The sequence below is a fragment of the Dasypus novemcinctus genome, chromosome 19 (assembly GCF_030445035.2).
Source record: "Dasypus novemcinctus isolate mDasNov1 chromosome 19, mDasNov1.1.hap2, whole genome shotgun sequence".
In the NCBI taxonomy this organism is placed as follows: Eukaryota; Metazoa; Chordata; class Mammalia; order Cingulata; family Dasypodidae; genus Dasypus; species Dasypus novemcinctus.
Genome location: NC_080691.1, coordinates 18,578,656 through 18,601,811, shown reverse-complemented (window position 1 = coordinate 18,601,811; position 23,156 = coordinate 18,578,656). Strand labels below are relative to the sequence as shown.

Here is a 23,156-nt window from a genome sequence, read left to right as displayed (position 1 = left end):
GTAGCATAGTGAAACTTCATGTGAAATATGAATATGGGTAATACTGCACATATAAGACTGTTCTTACAAAACATAAACACAAATAATTTAGAAAGAGGAGAACAGAATAGCAGCTATGTATGGCAGGTGAAACAGATTGAGAAGTGATGAATTGTTTCTGTTTTTTGTTTTTATTATTACTGGAATAATGAAATGTTCTAATAATGACTGAAGAGATGAATACACAACTATGTAATTATACCAAATACCACTGATTGTACAATTTGGATGAATTGTATGCTTTATTAATATGTTTCAATAAAATTTACTTGTTTAAAAAAAAAAAGACGTGCCTGGCTCTGGGAACAAAATTTCGTCTGGGACAACTGCTTCAGAGTTTTTGGGTCTTGCCTGCTTTTTGTTTGTTTCAAATTTTCATGGACATGTGGCAAGAGTTGTTATAATTATGCTTCCTATTGTCTCTTTAGCCTTGTTAAAAGTTAGACTATATAGGAAAGTGGATATGACTCAAGCAAGCAGTTGGGTGCCTGACTTCCACATGGGAGGTCCTAGGTTCAGTTCCCGGTGCCTCCTAAAGAAGATGAGCAGACACAGCAAGCTGACAGACAAGGAAACCATTTTGGGGGTGCAGGGGAGGGAACCACACAAAACCACAGCAATATGAGGGGAAAAAAAAAGTTAGGATGGACACTGAAGTTAATCCGCAGGTGCTAAAAGCCCAGGCTGTGAACTCTACTCAGGCATCAAGAACCCCTGTGGGGAAAAAAAAAAAAAAAAGAACCCCTGTGGCTGAGACTAAGCAGAGAAAAAAATTTGGGAAGACCACTGGGGACTTAAATTTTGGACAATGAAATCATTTGTGCAAAATAATTTTTATTATTTTGGACTTTAAAGGGATTTAATCCTTGACCTTCAAATTCTTCCTGTGTATTTGAATATGGGAAGGGGATTCACATCCCAATTTGAGGCAACTTACATCACTGCTATTTTATTATTAGTCTATCTTTATACATTTTAACATTGCTGTTTAATCTCAACTTGAAACCTTGGTCATGCTATGGAGGACCGAAGCAGCTGGGCATAATTTAGGATGGAAAATAGTATAAGTGGTGAAATTTAATCTTCAGATTTGGACGCCTTGGAATTTATTAACCCAAAGATCCATTTCTGAGTCTCCTGTGGGAAATTTCTAAACTGCTAATCAGTAGTTCCAAAGGGAAACCCAAAGAAGCAGTGATGGGTGCTGGGGGGTAGGCACACTCAAAAAGGTGGGAACAGGACTGTCCTGAATAACTGCTGATGTTCTGAAAAAGACCATCACAATCAAAGCTGACCATAAAGATAAGAGAACAAAAAGCTAAGGACAGGCCTCTATTGCACTTGGGATTTCCAAGAGGGCAGCTTTTTCTCATGGTCTTTTTCTTGGAGAGGAGGAAAAACTCCTCCTCCTGTAGAGGAGGATTAAGACGATTGGAGGAATAACTGGGAAAGCTTGACTCAGTTCTGCCTTTCTTCCTCCTGGGACCAAGCTGTGGAAAGGGCACACACTTTCCACTGCTTTGCCAGAGTGCAGGCCCCATCAGAGAGGGCCAGTCCTAATCTAGGAGGGCTGGGATTGAGTAGGCAGGTCTGCCAAATTCAGAAATTCAGTCAGCTGGTCCATTTGGTTCTTATACCAACCTAGGTCCTTCCAACTCAGCTTTTATCAGTAAGAATGGCAGTGCTCTGATCTTCAAAAAATAAATAGAAGATTTACTATTTGGTCAGTGTTCCCATATCATGTGCTAATAGAACTCAGGAACATGCAAATTCATCTAACCCTCTTAGCAAAATCAATACCGCAAGGATAAAGCCTACCTGAGTCGAGCTCCATGTCCGCAGGTGATGCTGCTGCACTGCCCTCCTTCTTCTGCTTCTTTGGACTCGAAGGGCTTGACTGAGATGAAGACCTCTTACTGCCAGACCTCACACCTGGCTAACACAGTAACCAAATCAGACACAAATTAGATAGGGAAGACAAAGAATTAAACTCTATCCCTTCACTTAAATATGGTACAGAAAACCACTCTGGAGCTAAGTCTAGGTAACACGAATTTAGCTACCTTTTCCTTTGAATTCATTCAGATAAGAAAGACTCCTTTATATATAGAACAAAAAAAGGCAATAAAATACTAATGAGTTACAAAATCTCAGATGTATGTAAAACATTTTTATAAACCACACCCTAAAAATCTATTTACCGCTTGGAAGTTAGAAGTAAGGTAACTGGCAAATACATCCCTCTGTTGACATGCCTGCATTGGTATGGAACCAAACATTCTCCATTCCTAATGAAGGAAAGAGAAGAAAAAAATCAAGTACATATTTGTATATTTTCATGCTTTCAGATTTTGCTCAAAGGAGATAAAGCAGAGGTCTCAAATTACAGGTCTGTTTCATAGGTGGCTTTTTGCTTTTTTGTGAGCTAAGGAAAATAATGATGCATTGCTAATGACAACAGCAAAAACCCTACCTGCAGAACAATCAGATCTGAATACAAAGGACTACTTAAAAAATTCACTTTGTCCCAAAAGGTTCTACCTTCTACAAGTACAAGTTCTGGGCAGTAACGACAGGATGTTCCCGGCCCAGTCTCCCTCCTGTTGCATAGGTTGCATAGCAGCAAGGCTAAGGAGTGCTCATTTCTCCTTACCCATTTACTCATGCAGATTATAGACATCTTCTGTTCTTTCTGTTTCCAAATTCAGTACTAACTTTTAAGGTTCAACACTGCTCATTTCTCTCTTCTCCAATAGCACTTTCAACAGTGGCTCTCAATAAGAATCACTTTATGTTCTTGTTAAAATACAGATTCTAGAGTTTGAGAGTAAGGAGGAAACTCAAGAATGTACATTTTAAATGAGAATCCCAAGGGGTAGCTGGTAGTTGGATCCACTTAGAGAAGCAATGAAAGTTTGCATTGTGCAGGAGAACCCTTAATGGCTTAAGCTTAAAAACTTGTATGCTTTTATTGCTTCCTTTCTTCACCATACTTGAAGTTCAAATCTTATGTCTCTTCCTACCTCCCAGTTCCTAACACCAAAAATGTATTTTTAATAAAGTGATTTTAAAAGAAAAAAAAAAATGAAATTTTCATTTACAAAACAAAAACAATAATTGTTAAATCTCAAGACACAAGATCAATGTCAGAAAAGAATAAGTTATTCTTCTATAGAATGGGAAATAATACTTTGAGGGTTTAATAAAGAGGAGAGACAAGAGAAAAAGAGTTATTATTATTTATTTGGTTTTATCAAAGGCAGAAATTTATTTCCCAAGTAATTCTGTAAAATTTTCTAATATTGCCTCAAAACCTTCCTAGATTAAAAAAAAATCTTATTTTAGAATCTAGGTTTTAAATGTAAAGTAGCAAAAATATTAGAGAGCTCCCGTATACCCCACACCTGATTTCCCCTACTGTTAACATCTTACACTCATCCCAAATTTTGAAACATTAGCTATTCCTACTTATGTTTTAGAAATACACATTTAAAAGTTTATACATTTTTCTAAAACTCTGAAAAGGTAATATAACAAAATTAGGAAGTTAAATCTAACCATTTGATTTTAGCTCCTTGGGCCATAAAATCAGAACTTTTTCTGGTGAATACAAGATTTCACTTAAGAATCTAGTCAACATAAAGGAAATTAAAGACCTAAGCAAAAAATGTACTTCTTTATGTAACAGTAACTGCCACATAAGCTAATATCGTCCATAATCTTTAACATAACAATTTCATATTCAAGAAAGAAAAAATTATACTTACATCTGGAATTCCTCTAGGAGTAGATATATTAAAACCTGGATAGTTTACCAATTTCGAGAGATCGTAAGTGACATTTCTATTCTGTTGTACTTCTCCAGCTTCTGTTTCCCCATCAGCATCATCTATCACAGACCATTAAATGGGTTAATATTGCTGGATGCCAATATATATACATCCTTCCCTAGGTCAAAAGTACACCTGGAAAATACTTTTATTCATGGCAATGGAATTAGTCTGAGAATTACTTTTACTACAATTTTTCTGGACTATTTGATTGAAATTTTTAAACAATTTACTGATAAAATTACTGATAAAAATATTTAAAATTCTGGAAACTGTTTCTTCTATGGGTTACTCAAAAGTCTATTTTCCAAGCAATTTATGACTTTATGATTTGCCTAATGGCTATCCAAATGCTATTTTATTTAATAAATATTTATATAGTGCTACTATGTGCCAGATGCCAGATAATATTTCCTTCCTTCTCCCCCAGATTAAAACCATTTTACAGATAAGAGTAATCTCTGAAGGAGAATGGGGAAGCATTTTATAATTTTGAAAACTACTAAGTAAATCAAATATTTATTCTGGTTGTCCTATAATGTCTATGAAGAGAAGTTTCTCTTTATATAAATATTCTACCCAATAAAATCAAGAAGTAAAGAAAGAATGGGACTATAATCATTTTGCAATTCACCATTATTTAATGAATATAGACAATGGTTCCCAATGACTGAAAACATCACAATAGGAAATAAAGGGAAAGAAGAACATGTTAAATAGCACCATGGGGATGCAATGGCAACATCTTGAAAACTGGACAAAATATGCAGTTTTGTTAAAAAAAAAGAAAGGGGCTCGTGGGGTAGAGAATAGGATTTAAAAGACTGTATATATATATCAATGGAATAGAACTTTATGACACAAAAGAATGAACCTATAACAGCTTGATATAGCTTATGAATTCCAAAAATAGACATCGGATTATATTTGTAAACTGGTCTGTACCTGGGCATGATTAAATTATGATTAGGGTTTTGATTGGGCCATGTCAGTAGGATGTTGAGTCCCTGCCCACCAAGGAGACAGGGACTAACAGATAAAACTACAGGGCAGAGGGAAGCAGCTGTGGCTCAATCAGTTGGGCTCCCGTCTACCATATGGGAGGTCCTGGGTTCGCATCCCGGGGCCTCCTTGTGAAGGCAGGCCACGGAGTGCTGCCCAGCCCACAAGCGCTGCAGAGAGCCAACTCAGCAAGGTGACGCAACAAAAAGGGGACAAGTGAAAACACAAAAGAGAGTCCAGCTAATGGACAAAGAGAGCAGACAACAAGCAAGCTGCAAGGGCAGGGGGAATAAATAAAAATAAATACAGACATACAGAAGAATGAACAGCAAATGGACAGAGAGCAGACAGCAAGCAAGCCGCAAGGAGGAGGAAAATTTAAAAAAATAAAAAATAAAAAACCACTACAGGGCAGAGCAGAGGAGTTAGTTGCAAGTTTAATGTTGGGAGTTTCAATGCTGGAGTTCTGAGCTGGAGCCTGGGAAGTAAGCATACAGAAGAGCAGAGCAACTGAGCCTGGAGAGAATCAAACCCCAGGGAGAGAGACAGAGCTGGTTGCCTGATAGTCTACAGCTGGCTTTGTGGAGAGAGGCAAAACCTACAGAGCCTCACAATCTACAGCTGACCTTGTGGAGACAAAAGAGGAGCTGAGCCTAGGGAGAAATGAGCCCTGGGAAGAGAAGAACCCAGGAAGTCTGAACCCTAGCAGATATCATCAGCCATCTTGCTCCACAACACGTGGCAATAGACTTTGGTGAGGGAAGTAACTTTATGGTCTGGTACCTATAAGCTTCTACCCCAAATAAATATCCTTTATAAAAGCTAACAGATTTCCAGTATTTTGCATCAGCACCTCTTTGACTAATACAGAATTCTAATGTAAACGATGGACTATAGTTAATAATATAACTATATAATGTTCCAGTAACTGTAATATGGTACCACTGTAAATACAAAAATGTAAACAACAAGGAAAAATGTGGGGGTGAGGTAGGTGGGGAGGTATATAGGAACTTTTGTCATTTCTGTATGCTTTTTCTGTAAACTTAAAACTGCTCGAAGAAAATAAGTAAATAAAAATAAATGGAGAGAGATTTAAGAGACTATCATCTACAATCTTTTCACCAAAGACTCTCCATTCAAACAAACAACAAAATAGAGAAAGAACAACAGAAAAGCAAGCCGTATGAAAGGTGACAACATTAGTGAAACTTGCAGTGTTAGCAAGGCATACTAAGAGGACTACACTGAATATCTCTTTGGTACTATTTTCTTTTTTGGCGGGGGGGGGGGGGGGGGGGGGGGCGGGATGTGTTGGTGATTTTATTTTACATTCTTACTTTTTATTACCAAACACAAAAACATTTCTTTTAATCCACCGCCCCGCCCTGTAGCATGCTTGCGGTCTGCTCAATGTGTCCATTCACTGTGCGTTCTTCCGTGTCTGTATTTATTTTTATTTGTCCTCCCCCCTTGAGGCTTGCTTGTTGTCTGCTGTGTTCATTCGCTGCATGCTCTTCTGTTTTTACTTGTCTCCCTTTTTTGTTGTGTCACCTTGCTGAGTCAGCTCTCTGCGGCACTTGTGGGCCAGGCGGCTCTCCGTGGCGTGCAGGAGAGCCTGCCTTCACAAGGAGGCCCCGGGATGCGAACCCAGGGCCTCCCATATGGTAGACAGGAGCCCAGCTGATTCAGACCAGCTGCTTCCCACATTTCCATTTTTAAGACCAAGGTCCTTAGCCCAATTCACTGTTCAGTTTGCTTTATATCAGTCTAGACCTTTGTGTTTTCTTACTGTTTCAGGGATTTTCCCATGTCAGCTTATGTAGATTTAGATTTACCCCATTCTTTCTAAATACTGCAGGAATTCTACAATCTGGACTAATAATTTATTTAATCAGTATCCCATAGGATTGGTAAGTTGTTTCTCATTCTTACTCTCACATTCAGTGACACTAAAATTTCCTTGCATATATTCCTTGTGCATATGTACTATTTTTCTGGGGTAGACATCTAGGAGAGGTATCCTATACTATAAGGTTTATGTAGGGGAAGTGGACTTGGCCCAATGGATAGGGCATCTGCCTACCACATGGGAGGTACATGGTTCAAACCCCAGGCCTCCTTGACCCATGTGGAGCTGGCCTGTGTGCAGTGCTGATGCGCACAAGGAGTGCCCTGCCACGCAGGGGTGTCCCCCACGTAGGGAAGCCCCACACGCAAGGAGTGAGCCCCATAAGGAGAGCCGTCCAGCACAAAAGAAAGTGCAGCCTGCCCAAGAATGGCACTGCATGCATGGAGAGCTGAACAACAAGATGATGATACAAAAAGGAACATAGATTCCTAGTGCTGCTGATAAGGATAGAAGCGGTCACAGAAGAACACATAGCAAATGGACACACAGAGCAGACAACTGGGGGGCGGGAAGAGGAGAAAAATAAATAAAAAATAAATCTTTAAAAAAAAAAAAAGGTTTATGTAGCCTAAATTTTATAGGACTCCTGGCACCAACACATATATCCGTTACTGCTACTGAGAAAGGAAATGCTAATGAGGAATAGCTGGAGTCTATACTTTGGCCTAAGTAAGTCACTGAGCCAGAAAACCATCTAATAATTATAAGTTTTATTTATTTCCTTGTAAAGAAAGAAAACACCACCTTGATATATATATTTTTAGGAGGTAGTGGGGCTTGAACCTGGGACCTCATATATGAGAAGTAGACACTCAACCACTGAGCCACACCCCCTCCCCTTGATATTTTTTTTTAGCCAACTCAGCACACATTAAGCCAGCTAGCCATTCCTATCCCATTTTGAATGATTCTTTAATTAAAAAAAAAAAAAAAAAGTGGACCTATCTAACCTAACATACTATACATACTGTACCTTTTCCATCATAGAGTGCAAGCCCTGAATTCTCCAGTTCAGCTTCTTTGAGCCAACCTGGTGGGTATCCTAGCTGGCGCATTCGATATATAAAAGGTGGCAGACTCTTGTCCGTCACACCAAGTGCATCTTGAAGTTCCTCACTAAGTAAAAATAAAAGAGTAAGAAAAACACTATGTTCTCATTTGAACAAATACTGTTCTAGTATTTTAAAGCATTTCTATGTGTTATATTAGACTCTATGTGGCAAAGTGCCTACAAATACACAGTTAAAATTTCAATAAATGTTTTAGAATGAACTGATGCTGTGATGATTAATTTCATGTGTCAACTTGGCTAGATTATGTTGTCTAGTTATTTGATCAAGTACTGGCCTGCTTGAGGATATTTTAGGATTTGCATCTATAATCAGCTGACCACATCTACAATCTACAAAGGAGATGCCCTTAGCAATGTGTGGAATCTCCTTATCCAGTCAGTTGGAGGTCTTAAATGTCAGAACTGAGGGTTTCAGAGGTCAGAAGAATTTATCTTTACATCAGTGTTGGCTCAAGCCTGAATTTCCAGCCAGTCAACTTTTTTGGACATTTAGACTAAAGAATTCAATATTATCTTGATCAGAGTTTCGAGCCTGTGGCCTGCCCTACAGAGTTTGAACTTGCCAGCTGTCATTGCCAGGTGAGCCAATTTCTTACAATAAATCTCTTACACATACATACACACACAAATACATATCCTGTTTGTTCTGTTTCTCTGGAAAACCTTAATACAGATCTTTATTACTTAGGGCCTTCCTACAGTATACCTGATAATTACTCTGATGATGCATAGAACATTTCAAACTCTGTAGAAAAAAAAAAACTGACACTTTTATGGTAAAAGGACAGCAGTACCTAATAACTCCTGGCTTGAATCTTCCAAACCTTTCTTCAACTTCTTCTGCGTGGTATCGCTGCTGAAAATTCTGATTGTTTGCCTCACCACAGGCATCCATATATTCTTTTCTTTTTTCACTTATTCGAGCAGCATTCCGAGGCTAAAGCATAATGTTTGAAAAGAATGGTAGTGAGCAGTTTAGGAATATTTTGGAAATTAAATAAAAATAAGCACATTTTCTTCAGTCAATTAAACAGATTATTTCGGTTTTAATGTATAAGGGCTAACATGTAAAAGAGGGTGGGTATTTTAGAAATATAAGCAAGGAAGAGAAGCAGTCACTTTATCAAAATCAAGTCTTTAGAATAAGCTGTCTAAAAAAGAACCTGTATAATGTTTAACACATCTCAGATATACAGAGTACTGTAATATGTTCTTTTTAAAAAACACCCTAAAAACTTGATTTCTTAATACGTTTTGAAAATATTTCAAATGAAAGGGTGACAGAAAGTAACACAAAGTTTATTCACATCACACAATTCCACATAAATGTACTGAAAACATTATAAAGCTCTGTTCAAAGACATTTTTTAAGACAAGAAAAATTTACCATTGGGCAATCTTTCATTTGATGTTCTTCAGAACCACAATTGAAACAGTGAGGTTTTGGCCTATTTAGTGAAAAAAAAAACCAAAAAAAACAAAGAGTTTCATAATATAAGTGAAAACATAAAAAACAAAGCAATACAATTCTATATGATAGGAAAGTGTATCAGAGATGAGAAAACAAGTAGATCACGGATGTTTAATATCTGCAAAAGTATGTACACACTTTTACCTCCTGTAACTAGTGATTTAAATAAGACTGCTATACAAAGTCTTCTAACCAAGAACCCTTTTGTTCCTGGTTAAATCTGTTACTTCTTTGGGTTAATAATGGGAAAATCGAGGGAAACAGATTATCTTATTTTTCTTTAGGTAACATGAAAGAGGGCAGATGGTTATAAGACATAAATCAAATAGACAAAAACAATTACATTTTTCCACCCACCCAGGCACATTAGGCATGAACCAATGAATGCCAATAAAGAGATGATGGATTTAAATGTTTAATAGATGTACGTGTATATACAGCTTAATCTGTCATTTACTTTATATTAACCAGCAATAAAGAATATTTACTTTTCAAGCTAAAAGATTTTATGGTTTTGGTTAAAAAATAAATAAAAAGAATAAAACAAAAACAACTCCCCACACAAACCTTTTTGCCTTTACTTGTATTTCTTGCCCTTCTAGAGAAACAATCTGGCTGAAGACTTGCTGGTACCTTTAGTGAATTTTATTAAGGAATAGTTATCATAGTCTGCAAAATTTGGTAAATTGTTTTAAAGGTGAACTTAATGGCAAGATGCGTAAAAGATCTTCATTCACTATGTAGGATACTTGGGTATTTCCCATCCTTCGGTAAGCTGAGGGTTTTCATTTAGTAGCGGTTGCCCCAATTTATCAAGGCAAAAATTAGTAAAATACAGGACACTTCCTACAACCTGCAGAAAACAAGTCAAAAAATATTGCTATTTAAGCAGGAAAAAAGACATTAAATAATGTAAGACTATGATTAATTGTTGTAACAATTTATTTTTGGATGAAATTATTAGAAATAATAATCAACTCCCTAATTAGATGAGCCAGATTTTAATGTGTAAGTAAAAGCTACCTCTTTAAATTCCCCACTCTCTCCTAGATCATCAAGTTTTCCCTCTCTATTGGATCATTACTATTATCTGCACTCTCTATAGACTTAAAATGAAAGCAAACAAAATAAATATCTCGACCCTCACTTCCCTCTAATTCTCCATTTCTTGGCTTCCTTTTGGAGCGAGAACCTTAGAAAAGTTATCTATACCTATGCTTTCTAATTCCTTTCCTCTTGTTCTCTTTTCTTTTTCTTCCCCCTCCCCAACATTTTTTGAAATATTTCATACAGAAAAGTTGAAAGAATGGCACAGTGAACACCCATATACCCTCTACTTAGATTTAACAACCGTTAATACATTTTCTCCATATTAAGTGTGCATGTGCATTTTTGCTGGACTATTTGAAAGAAAGCTGCAGATGCCATGACACCATGACACTACAAACTTTGGTACGTATCTTTTCAGGATAAAGAAATTCTATATTGCTGTATTATTATCCCACCTAAGAAAATTAATAATTACCAAGTATCATCTAATATCCAGTACATACTAAATTTTCCCCAATTGTCCCCAAATGCCCTCTACAGCTTTCCCCCATCCCCCCAGCCAGGATTTGATTAAAGTTCACAGATTGCATTTAGATGTTAAATCTTTTGATTCTCTTTTAATTTAAAACCAGTCCCTCCCAACTCCCCCTTTGAAAACAACAACAAAAACAATGCCTTTCTCTCCTGAACTTCTCCAATAAGGCTTTTGTTCCTATCAATGCACTGAACTGCTTGGCAATGGAGCTCACCAATGACCCCCATGTTGCCAAATTCAATGGAAAGTTCTGTCTCCATCTTAACCTCTGAACAACAATGGACACGGCTGATTCTTTCTTCTAGAAGCAACTTTTTCTTCTTCCCCTGGTTTTCAGGACACCAATCTCTTGGTTCTTTTCCTGCACTGATGACCTCTCCTTCTCAGTCTTCTTGGCTAAATCCTTCTCATTTCTCCATCTCTGATATACTGGAGTGCCTTAGGGCTCAATCCCAGTCCTCCTCTCTTCTTGTAGTCTTCCCCATCACAGTAAAAGGCAACTCCATTCTTCCAGTTTTGGCTCAAGCCAAGAACTGAGTCATTCTGACTATTCTTTTTCTCTCATATCCTGCCATCTAATTCATCAACAAATTTGATCAGCTCTACTTTCAAATATATCCAAGTTCTAATCACTTCTCATCATCACCACTACCATCTCAGCTCAAGCCACCATTTTTTTCTGTCCTGAGATTAATAAGATGGTTTCTAGTTTCCATATTTAACAACCTAGACTATTTTCAAAGAAGGTGGTTCTTTAAAAAATTCAAGCCATAACATGTCATACCGCTACTTAAAACCCTCCAATGGTTCCTCATCTCGTTCAGAGTAAAACCCTAACTCCTCACTAATGCCAAAAAGCAACACAGAAGATCAGAGCACAGACGCCAGGGTGAACTGGCCTCCGTTCAAACTCTGGCTCTGCTACTGACTAGCTGAGTGACCACTGGTGGTGAGTTACTTAGCTTTTTATGTCTGTTCCCTCAACTCTAAGATGAGAATAATAATAAGACCATCATGAGAATTACTTATAATGAGCTGAAACAGGACATAATATACAGTGAGCAATAGATGTTATGTTTATTTCAGTCTCAGGGCTTTCCACTCGCCTTCCTATCACCTGGAATAACACTTCACTCAAACAGTAGCATGGCTCACTTCCTCAATTCATTCAGGTCTCAGCTAAGAGAGGCTACCACTAACCAATATCTGTGAAAAGCACCTACCCCACACTCTTTAACTCCTTACACTGTCCTGCTCTTTTTTTTTTCCAATAGCACTGTCTTCCCCACTAGAATGTAATTCAATGATAACAGGGACTGCTGGGTTTTTTTGTTTGTTTGTTTGTTTTTTTACTTTATTGCTATGTCCCTGGAATCTAGAATGAGCCCTGGCACAAAGTAGCATTCAATAAATATTCATTAGTATTTGTTAAATAAATAAACAAACAAAATTCCCAATTTCCAGACAGGTGCACTTTAAATCCCAGAACCTCAGTGTTAGAAGAGAAATAAAAAGTTACCCAGTTCAAATTCAGAAATCTTTCTTTAAAGTACTCTGAAGGCATTCAGACTCTTTGAAGTAACATGGTAATAGAGAGTTCACTTTTTTTTTTTTTGGACATGGACCACTTCATTTTCACATCTCTCATTGTAAGAAATTTTAGCTTTCTAAAAGTTAGTTCAATGTACCTCCTTGTATTCAATTCAATCACTAATTCTACCCCTTGGCACTAAAAAGGAGGATCTAAAATAAAATAATACCTTGGCCCCCAAAAAGCCTTGTCATGTTTGCAAAGATGTCATATCCCTAGCAGCTCTTCTTTTCGATAAAGTTATGGTTCTTCATCATCTCAGCAGCCCCATGTCTTTAAAATTATAGACTGTCAATGAGGCAGAAAACTTCGTAAACATGAAACCTAGTCTTCCTTTAATAGAATTCAAGAATGGATTGTCCACTATGTTGTAAAGGCCTAATGAATTTTGCTTATCTTCTGAGAGGCATTTAGCCTAAACGTAGGTTTGCTCTGTTAAGCTTCATTTTCCACTCACCATTCTAGTCTTAAAATTTTTGAATTTCAAATCTGCCATCTGTTCTATTAGCTAGTTATCTCTCTCAGCTTCATGTCATCTGTAAATCCAACAAGCATGCTTTCTATATCTTCAACCATGTTCTTAAAAATAAATCCAATAAGGTTAGGACAAAAAGTCCTTCAAAGCATGTCTACTGTGCTCACAGGACACAAGGCTAACTTATTAAAAAGCAAATTATAATATTTAGAGTTTGAAGTCTACAGTGTTGTTTTACAAGAATTTTAACAAAAGAAAATGATCATCTGATGACATACAACTATAATATTTTAATATTTAAATGTTGTCCAACTGACAAAGGATTGAAAACATATATCTGCAGAATTCAAAGCTAAATTGCAAACTTACACTAAAAGCTTCCTTATTATTTTTAACGGAACAGGATTCTTCTACTTTTTGGTCCTCTTCTAGTATAATACTGGATGGCTAATACAAAGAAAAAACACATGTTACAGAAGGCTATCAATTTTTAACAACTTTAAATTTCGACTGTTAATAATTTGAACATACACCTTTTATATTCTAATAGTAACAAATAAGGTATATAATATTTTGGATTCATCATTGTCATAATTAGGGTGTGTTTAGAAGTTAAGCTAGGAATATCTATGAGAGAAATTTTACCAATGGGAAATTAAAAAATTAAAGGAGGTTCTTCTGAAGCATTAACATACAGCATGACTTTTGTGTTGGTGAATGTTAATTATGGAACTTTCAATGCTTAAACTGGCAATGTAGACTTGAGTTTATCTTGAAATCAGATAACCAGAAAGGATAAAAAATATATATAATTTCACAGTACTGGTCAATATTCACATTCAAAATAACCCTTAAGCCATTAAAAATTATGAAGCATTTCTTGAATCAAAAATGAAATATTCAGTATGGGTTTTTTTAGTTTTTTAAATTTTATTAATTTTTAGTATGGTTTTGATTGTTGGATTTATTTTAAAAACTATAAGTAAAAACTGAAGGTAATAAACAAAAAATTTAATTAATTGGAGCACTGTGTTCTTCAACCTGAGAAGAAACAGCTGACGATCCTTTCTTTTAGGTTATTTGGCTCTACTTACCTTACTTTTTAATTTAAAAAAATGCTCAGACATGATAATTGTTTCTTTTTCACATAAGTACATGCTCTAATATTCACAGTGAAATTATGGGATTGCTTTGGGCACATGCTATTGGTTTTCTTTCAAACAAGTGGAGGGGGAAAAGGGAAAATACTTGTTTCATTACATGAGTCTATTGTAGATAAACAGAATCCATCGTATATAAACCACAGAAACATGGATTTTTTTTTCCTGGCCCGAAGTTATCTGCCCAAAAAACATAACACATATGTCCAAGTTAGGGAATGGAAAAAGAGCTTTAGTTTTGTGTATAGTCAGGTCTAAATGCCGCCCCTGAGCAAAGGAGCTACCTCTTGGCTCCACTGGTCTGCCTGTGGCTAAGGAAGGAGGCCCGTTCAAGGATGAGAGAGGAATCGACATTCTTAATGAACACTCTGGTTTTGATTCAAAAGGATCCATTTGGCCTAACTGACTGGCAATGAAAAACATAACTTACTAATTTTAAAGTCTCTTAAATTTTAAATACCTGGGGCAAAAGATTAAAGGAAGTCTTTTCCACATCATTTTTCTGCTGTTCCTCAAATCTTTTTACTAAATTTGATACAAATTCCTCTATTTCTTGATGATATTGCCTGCATAAGAGGACAAAATGGTCAGAACCCAAAGCAAAACATTTAATAGGTTGAAGAATTATGCATATTATAAGATATCATGTGCAAAGGTGGTTGTTTTTCAGAGGTTTATCAAATCACCCGATTCTGTAACACTCCAGGAACCTAGTCTTAGGAAATGATACATATTGTTGTCAAGTTAAAGAAACGATTATGATAACCTACCAGAGTGCCTGGCATATAATAGTTACCAAATATTTGTTCAAATAATAAATTTATTTTATTTTAAAATTTTATATATTTAATTTCTAATAAATAATACATTGTACATGGGTCAAAATTCAAAATAAATAAAAAGGCTTACATAATGTAAAGTTTCCTTCCTATCCTATCTCCTAGCCATCAGTTTCCGTAACACAACGGCAGTGTGTGCAGTCCTTGTATCTCCTTTCTCTCGTGTACATATAAGGAAACAACCACATCAATATTAAACCAGAAAAATAGTCAAAATGCAATATAAGAAAAAAATACTGAGGTCTGCTTTCTTGAATCCTCTAGGTTAAAAAAACCACGTTCATTAAGTATTCTTTGTTGCTCAGTTCAGGAGACAAGGGTATCCAACCCAGATCCTGTTAGGGTGCTATTTGGATAGCCACAATTTCTCAGGCTCACTTTCCTCCCTACAGACTAGATGATCTTTTGGGTCTCTTCTAGCTCTGACACTCTCGTAGTTCTGCAGGAGAAACACTAGGTGACAGGATGCCAGGAGCTCCAGCAGACCTGGTTTCTGGTCTGATGGAGATAGCACCTTGCTGCTGCTGCTGCTGTATCCCTGCCCAGCTTCCTCAGCCCTCAGAGCCTCAGCTGCCACTTTGCTAAGTAGTAACGGCCAGCAAGCAGGTAAGACTCTATGCTACTCTTCATCTCCTTCACCTTGGAGATAACAATATGAGTGACTCAGAATAGGGCAAAAAACTGTGAAATGCCTATGGCTATGTTCTGAGGAAGAGACAGGGCAAGGCCTCAAACCATTTCAGAACACTCTGGCAAGCAATGCAGGAATGCACCCAGTCACCCCAGACTCAAGCATCTCGAAGGCTTGCAAAGGTCTAGTTTAATTATTAAAAAACTTATCAGGTGGGTAAGCTTTGAAGCTACCAAGATGGAGAACTCAGTTACCTGATTTGGGGAAAGTTATGGTTAATATTATTAGCAGCGGTGGTGGTGGAGGTGATGTCTACTACAGGCAATTTATTAAGCTCTTACAGTTGCTTATTTAGCCACCTAAGAGGTAGTGACTATTAGTATCCTGTCTTCCAGTGAGGAAACTGATATGCAGAGAAGTTCAGTGACTTGTCCAGGTTCACATATGTAGAAAGAAGGAGTCCAGATACAAATTCAGGTCTGAATGACTCAATGTCTTATGCTTAATCATTACCCCATAAATTTTAACTCCAGGAACATTTTAAGTAAAGGAACAAAGATGATATAAGTATGAATGAAAACAGCATATTTATGGTAGACATTGTTTCATAAACACATTAATTTATTATATTTAGGAAAAGGAAAAATTACTTACTTTGAAATAACATTGTTCATAAACAGAATCTGTAATAAAGGTCCATCTAACTTAGTATTGTTCACCAATATTCCACTAAAACAGAAGTTAAAACATACTCTTAGAAGAAATTAAAGTAAAACTTGTCTATGTATGGATAAGAACATAACGTCTAAAATTCTTAAATATCAATGATCATACACATTTTACAAATAAGGTCAAGAACTCATTTTTTCAAAAAAAGAAAAACCTGTTTTCACCAATTCCACCTAAGCAAAAGTGTTTTACACAGAAGTATCCCCTACTTAACATTTTTTTAAATGCTTAAAAAAATTATTAACTGCAGATAATCTTTCAGTTCTCAAAGAGTTTCTCTACCTAATGACTGGTTTCTGACAAACCAGAAGGTTACAGGAACCTAAGCACTATTTCAAAAAGAACTGGAGTGAATTATGGCTTGGAAGTATACAGCAAAATGGAAACATTTTATAAATAAATGGATAGAGTCTCTGAGGGCAATGCACATGGCATTAAATGTCTCAAATCCAAGATTCTACAGTAGAAAAGTAAAAATTATACTATTGCTGGATTTGATTTTCAAATACTGAAAGAAAAAAGAGAACAAGAATTCAGATGGTAAACTTGCAGTATATTGCTCCAGTAACCTGAGACCAGCTCAAATCCCTGATTCCAGCTCTTCTCACCTGCCTCATAGGCCTCACCTGTACAGCAGGTGAAGTAAATCAGCATTTGGAGTTGTTCACAACATGAAGTAAACAATTAAAATATGGGAAAGTTGACAGACCTGTTGCAATACCTGAAAGCTTTTAAAAATACATGTATGGAAAAAAGATACCAAATATATGCTATGGACCATAGTTAGTGGTAACAGTCTGATGTTGTTCTTTTATAACCTGTACAAATGCTCCACAACAATGTAAGGTGTTGGTGGAGGGGTAATGTATGGGAATTCTACACATTATGTATGATTGTTTTGTAAGCGCACAATTTCTCTAATAAAAAACATGTATTAAAATAAAAAGAAATCATAAAAAATACATAATGTTTATGAGGGGGAAATAGAGAAACTTTTGATTATGACAGTTCAGAGAACAAGTTTTTAACCAAGAAGCTTGTGATAAAAGTTTTATCTAAATAATATTATTTCTCATTTTTCCTTGGTTCTCTGTAGAATACCTTAACTGTTTGGCAATACAAAGCTTATTCATTTTAGAAAAATTACAATTTATTCCTTTTTCACAATGTTATTTTCTTATAAATTGGCAAACCCTACAATGTTGCAATCATTTGAACTCACTCCTTTTTAAATAAATAGTTCACGTTTAAATGAATTCCATTTAGAAAACTTATTATTAAATAAAAATCCTTAAATCTATAAAAATTATGACTTTTGTGAGGAATTCTAGTTATAGTTAATACATTTGATATCTAATCAAAAATGAATTTAGATCCACTAAGTGAGCTCACAGAGAGAGTGGAGGCATTTCTCAAATTTTAACCTTGAGTCACCAATGTAGATGGTGACTCAAGATGATACTAGGGACAAAAAAGTGCATGTGAAACTGTCATGATATGCCCCAAATCTTGTCCCACATAATTAATTTGTACTTTAACAAATACTTTAGCTTTTGTGACCTGTTAAATGAATTTTTATGAAAAGATGAAGCACTTAATCTCCTTATCTGCTTAGATCAGATATCTAAATACAAATCTATTACCTCTTTTTTTCTAAAGCTCACTACTTTTTCTTCTAAAATTCTCCATAGTGAGTTGTTTCTTCTATTTTTTAACAACTTCGGGTACACATTTTAATTGTGTAAATAAGCCTTCACCTAGAGTAATACTGTAATTTTATTTCTAACTTCCCCAAAATGTTTGTTGTATGCAAACAGCTAGGTTGACAACTTATCTATTCTGAAACTTAAGTAAAAAATTTCTGTATTGCATTTCACAAATGTTTTCACCCAATAAATCAGTTCAAAAGCCAATCACAATTATAATTGTCCCAATTTTATCCACACAAAATAAAGGATCATTACTCTGATCACTTAAAAAAAAAACAACTTATGTACACTGCTAGACCAGTCCAATTGATACAACACTGTAAACATTCTTTATACAATGAAATTATGATTAAACATAAATATCAGGATACATAATCACAGACAATGCTGGTGTAGGTATAATTTCAAGGTCTCATACCTCGGTCGAGTCAGAATATTCAATTTTCTTTTAAGTTCTTGATGTTATTACTTGTCAAGGAATATAAACCCTCATTAAAATTTGAAATTATGATTAAACATAAATATCAGGATACATAATCACAGACAATGCTGGTGTAGGTATAATTTCAAGGTCTCATACCTCGGTCGAGTCAGAATATTCAATTTTCTTTTAAGTTCTTGATGTTATTACTTGTCAAGGAATATAAACCCTCATTAAAATTTACAGAACCACAATGCTCATAGAATTCAACTACTGTCACATCTGGTGTTAGAATATTATGACCATTAAAAGACCCACAAATATATCATTAGACTAAAACACTTACTGATTTCCTATTTAGTTGCAAGGCTAAGCATTTGAACCTGATTAAAATAGTTTTCAACCCTTTGAACATATATTCTAAGACATGGTCATAGTTCAAAAGACTAACAGACTGGACCAAAAATGTTAGACAAACAGCAGTGTCCCTGTCAAAAGTTAAACTGCCAACAACCAACTACCCATTCACTTAAGAAATGTTTCCAGGTCAAAAGTATCATGACATGTGATAAAGCAAACACAGTACAGCAAAATGTTAACAGCTGAGAATCCAGGAGGGAATCTTTGGATGTTCACTGAACAATCTTTTTTTTGTATTTTGAAATTTTTCATAAAATGTTTAGAAAAAGGCATATGAAAGAAAAATCAGGCTCTGAAAACCTTGAGGTAATTTATTTTGAGGGCTCTTAATTTAAAAAGGAAACTACCTAAACCGAAATTATCTGTACATAAAGTAAAAACAACAAAAATTAAGGATGGAGATAAACATACTAGCAAATATTGCTAGAGCTGTAATCATTTAACTTTAAAGCAAAACGGTAATTTATTTGGTGCGTTTCCTAAAGCGTTACAATGCATATTCACCACCGAAACTAGTCCAAAGTGGAAGGGCTCTAAGCACGCAAACTATTTTTCTGTGCATGCCCGGAACTCTGATATCCCTCGACTCTGGGTCCAGCACCACGAACTTTTTGCCCCATCTTAAAAACAGATCTAAATGTGGCAAAATGTTACGAGTTGGTAAATTTGGTTATCGGGGTAGGCAGTCTAATTGCAGGTCTCTGAATTGTTTTTTATTATATCTGCAACTTGTAAGTTTGAAGTTATTTAAAACTAAAAAGTTAAACAGAGATCTGTCCTAAGGTCCAAGTATTCCGAATACACAACTATAACAAGAGCGCATCAACGTTAGTTGCCTGCAAAATTAAGTCGGATAATGACCGTAAGGTGGGGAAGAGAAGTAGTGAACTGTCTACAATCTAACAGTTACAAACAGGTTTAAAACAACCCTAAAAATCAGAACCGAACCGGGGGGCCAGCGGGGCGATCTAGTCCAGAATACGGGCTCCCGGAATGGGAGAGGGCTGCGCTGAGGCCCGGGGGCAGCTTCCGCAACATGAACCCTGGGATCTCAACCCGCCTGCAGGGCAAGAGAAATTACTTGGAATTCTGGCCCTCGTGGAATTTCCGCCGGTCCCCTCCCCCCGAGGAAAGCGGGGACTACACGCCTGTGTGACGGGGCCCAGCGAGCGGGAAGGATATTTTCGGCGCGGAGTAGCTCAATGGTTTCCTCACACTGCCGGAGCCGCTGCCGCAGTTCCGCGTCACCGACTCCATTCTCTTCCTCCTCGTCGCCGTCGTCGTCCTTGAAGCGGGTGTGAACGGGCTTCGGAATCGACTCTTCTGGGTGATCAAACGCCTCGAACAGCTCTAGGTCGCCAAAATCCACCTCCGCCGCCATTTTGGGCTGTGGGAAAGACTCGAGCAGACACCGAGCCGGCCACCGGGTGCCGGGCGAAGTTGTAGGGCGGTACCGCTAGCAAAGGTTCGGGCCGCGTTAAGCCACCCTGAAGGGTTTCTCCAAACGTGAGCCACCCGAGCTGCACGCGCGTTGGGCGGGCCCGTTTCGGAGGACTACAACTCCCAGAATGCAGTGGCGTCTCATACCCTCTTCCGAGACAGCTCGCGCGTATGGCATGCCGGGACTCGTGGTTTCCAAGCTACTAACTCATTGTTTGCATTGCATACCGGGATTGGTCCTTTTAAACGTGAAGAAAGCCAGGCTAGATCAGTGTGTTGCTACCATACGGGTCGCCTCTGTTGTGCATCTATAAAATGAAGAGCACGCCGCATGGTTTAACATAGATTCTGGTGGGCGTGCTGAACATCAACAATGGAATAAAGAACTACTTTGCCACAAACAACCTTTGTGATTTTAGACAAGCTACTTGAGTTTATTGGGTTTGTTTCACTTTTCGTGTAAAACTAGTTAGATCATTAGACTATTTTAGATTATCTGTTGAAACTTTCTCGAGTTCCTCTTGTTCACTCATTCGTTCAAAAACGTTTATTTAGCAGCTCCAATGGGTCAGACACTGTTCTAGGACCCGAGGATACAAGAGTGAGCAAAATAAACTTCTGCTCTCATGAAACAGTCTAGTGAAAGAAACAAAACAGTAAAATAACTATTTCGTTCCCCGGGCTGGGTCGAGTGGAGGTGTTGGTGGGTATTCGTGGGAGAGATTTTTTGTAGTATAGAGTTAAATTGTAGTTTGGACTAGGGCAATGTTAATGGTGGAGAAGTAGGTATTTAGAATATATTTAAAAGAAAATTAAAGCAACAGACGTCATCTATGGGTTGGATTTGGGAAATGAGAAAATGAGTTATGTATGTTTTCTAGGAATCTGGCTTAAGGAACTCGTTGAATAAATGGGTGAGATAGAGAACCAGTTATGGGAGCAAAGGAATACTTTCGTTCATTTGGTATTTCAAGGCAACTTTATAGACAGAAGTAACTGGGGAAGACATTTTTTGAAGCGTTTTGGTTAGACAACATCAATGGAATATTGAAGGAAAGTTGAGGTGAAGATGTATATACATATTAGGCTCCTGATATTATACACCTAATAAATATATATAGGTGTATGTAAGATGTATATATATTGGCCCAAATATATTGGATATTTGGGCCAAGCTCAGGGAACAGGTCTGAACTAAATATTAACATTTGGCTGACCAAGTTTTTAAGGAAAGTAATTGAAATGATAGAAGGTAACACTGAAGATCACAGAATACAGAGTAAGAATAGTCTACGACTGAGACTTGAGAAAAAAGGACTGGGTTGAGAGGGCTGAGACAGCTAATGATGATGAATGGCTAGTGGAAGAAATAAGAGCAGGGGCACTTAGAAATACTATTTCTGAGTACATATTTTTGGCCTATGGAACTCTATTATGCAGCTCTTTATTATGTATATAAAACTTTCCTTCTGCTTCCACCAACCTGTCTTAAATAGTATGTCCCTCAGTTTAATGTTCCACCATCACCCAAGTTGGAAACAAACACCTTCTATACACAACCACCAAATCCTTGTCTTTAAAAATTCTCAAAGCCATTGGTTTTCTCACTGCTTAATTCAATGTGTCTTGCCTCAAATAATTGCTTTCTTCTGGTCTTCCTGCCCCATCTAATCACCGTATCTTTAAAATGTCTTCTGGGGGAAACGGACTTGGCCCAGTGCTTAGGGCGTCCGTCTACCACGTGGGAGGACCGCGGTTCAAACCCCAGGCCTCCTTGATCCGTGTGGAGCTGGCCATGCGCAGTGCTGATGCACTCAAGGAGTGCCCTGCCATGCAGGGGTGTCCCCCGCGTAGGGGAGCCCCACGCACAAGGAGTGCACCCCTAAGGAGAGCCACCCAGCGCGAAAGAAAGTGCAGCCTGCCCAGGAATGGCGCCGCCGCCCACACTTCCCGTGCCGCTGACAAAGCGGACAAAGAAAGAAGACGCAGCAAATAGGCACAGGGGGGGGGAGGAGGGAATTAAATAAATCTTTTTTAAAAAAATAAATGTCTTCTGGACAGCAACTTAATGTCTTTTTGGCTTACAAGCATAAAGCCCAAAATATCCATCATGGAGTACAACGCTCGTCACAATTACCTCTCAGCTTTTCCTAATTGCATTACCTTAAACACCTTATATAGTCAGGTCTTAATTTAATAATTAAGCCTTCCCGAAAAATTTTAAGCTTTTTTATATGGAAGCAAAGGTACATGTGGGAAGTGTAAAGGAAACATTTCTAAGAAAGTCCAAAACTACCTAATGTATCTCCCTTAATAACATATTTCCACCTTGGCCAAGTGGTTTTTTTTCTTTTGTGCTTCTGTAATTGCTTAGTGTTATCATGTAACTGACCCATGTACCTCCCTCTAGATGTGGTGTCCAGTAGCCACTGGCCACATGTAGTTGAGCTCTATACATATGGCTAGTCTGAATTGAAATGTACAAAATACACTAGATTTCAAGGATGCAAATAATGCTAAATACATCAATTAAAAATACTGAGTACAGTGGAGCTGGCACAGCTCAGTGGTCAAGTGCACACTTCACATTTATGAGGTCCCAGGCTCAATTCCCAGTACCTCCTAAAAAGAAATACTGATTTTATATGGAAATAATTTGGAAGTTGTACAAAATAAAATTTAACTTAAAAAATTTGGCTACTATTCGAAATCATGTGGCTTACATTATCTATATAATGTAAGCTGAGCATAGAAGGGACCTTATCATTCATTATGTATAGACAGCTCCTAATATATTAGAAACAGTGTGGTTTTGCATCCACATTGCTTT

The 23,156-nt window shown here is 37.1% G+C and overlaps 1 protein-coding gene and 1 non-coding gene across 5 annotated transcripts in view; both read right to left on the bottom strand.

Annotated features, from left to right (window-relative positions):
- Positions 1-20,456, bottom strand: part of ZCCHC8 (zinc finger CCHC-type containing 8) — a 39,270-nt gene extending 18,814 nt beyond the window's left edge. The window contains exons 1-14 of one of the 4 annotated variants that reach the window (XM_058281320.2): positions 20,069-20,159; positions 18,579-18,668; positions 18,464-18,500; positions 16,262-16,336; positions 14,598-14,703; positions 13,347-13,424; positions 10,076-10,179; positions 9,894-9,959; positions 9,243-9,303; positions 8,650-8,792; positions 7,757-7,899; positions 3,807-3,928; positions 2,241-2,327; positions 1,858-1,975 (exon numbers count right to left, since the gene is read on the bottom strand). In XM_058281320.2, coding sequence (XP_058137303.1) covers positions 1,858-1,975; positions 2,241-2,327; positions 3,807-3,928; positions 7,757-7,899; positions 8,650-8,792; positions 9,243-9,303; positions 9,894-9,959; positions 10,076-10,179; positions 13,347-13,424; positions 14,598-14,703; positions 16,262-16,281 — 1,048 coding nt within the window. In that variant the 5' untranslated portion in view covers positions 16,282-16,336; positions 18,464-18,500; positions 18,579-18,668; positions 20,069-20,159. Of the gene's footprint in view, positions 1-1,857; positions 1,976-2,240; positions 2,328-3,806; positions 3,929-7,756; positions 7,900-8,649; positions 8,793-9,242; positions 9,304-9,893; positions 9,960-10,075; positions 10,180-13,346; positions 13,425-14,597; positions 14,704-16,261; positions 16,337-18,463; positions 18,669-20,068 lie in introns of all 4 variants that reach the window. The other 3 variants (XM_058281319.2, XM_004455970.5, XM_023588088.3) reach the window with 3 other exon arrangements.
- On the bottom strand, positions 15,654-15,787 carry LOC111763578 (small nucleolar RNA SNORA9). The gene has a single exon (XR_002796421.2). It is a non-coding gene; the product is annotated as a small nucleolar RNA SNORA9 (small nucleolar RNA).
- Positions 20,457-23,156: the final 2,700 nt, after the last annotated feature.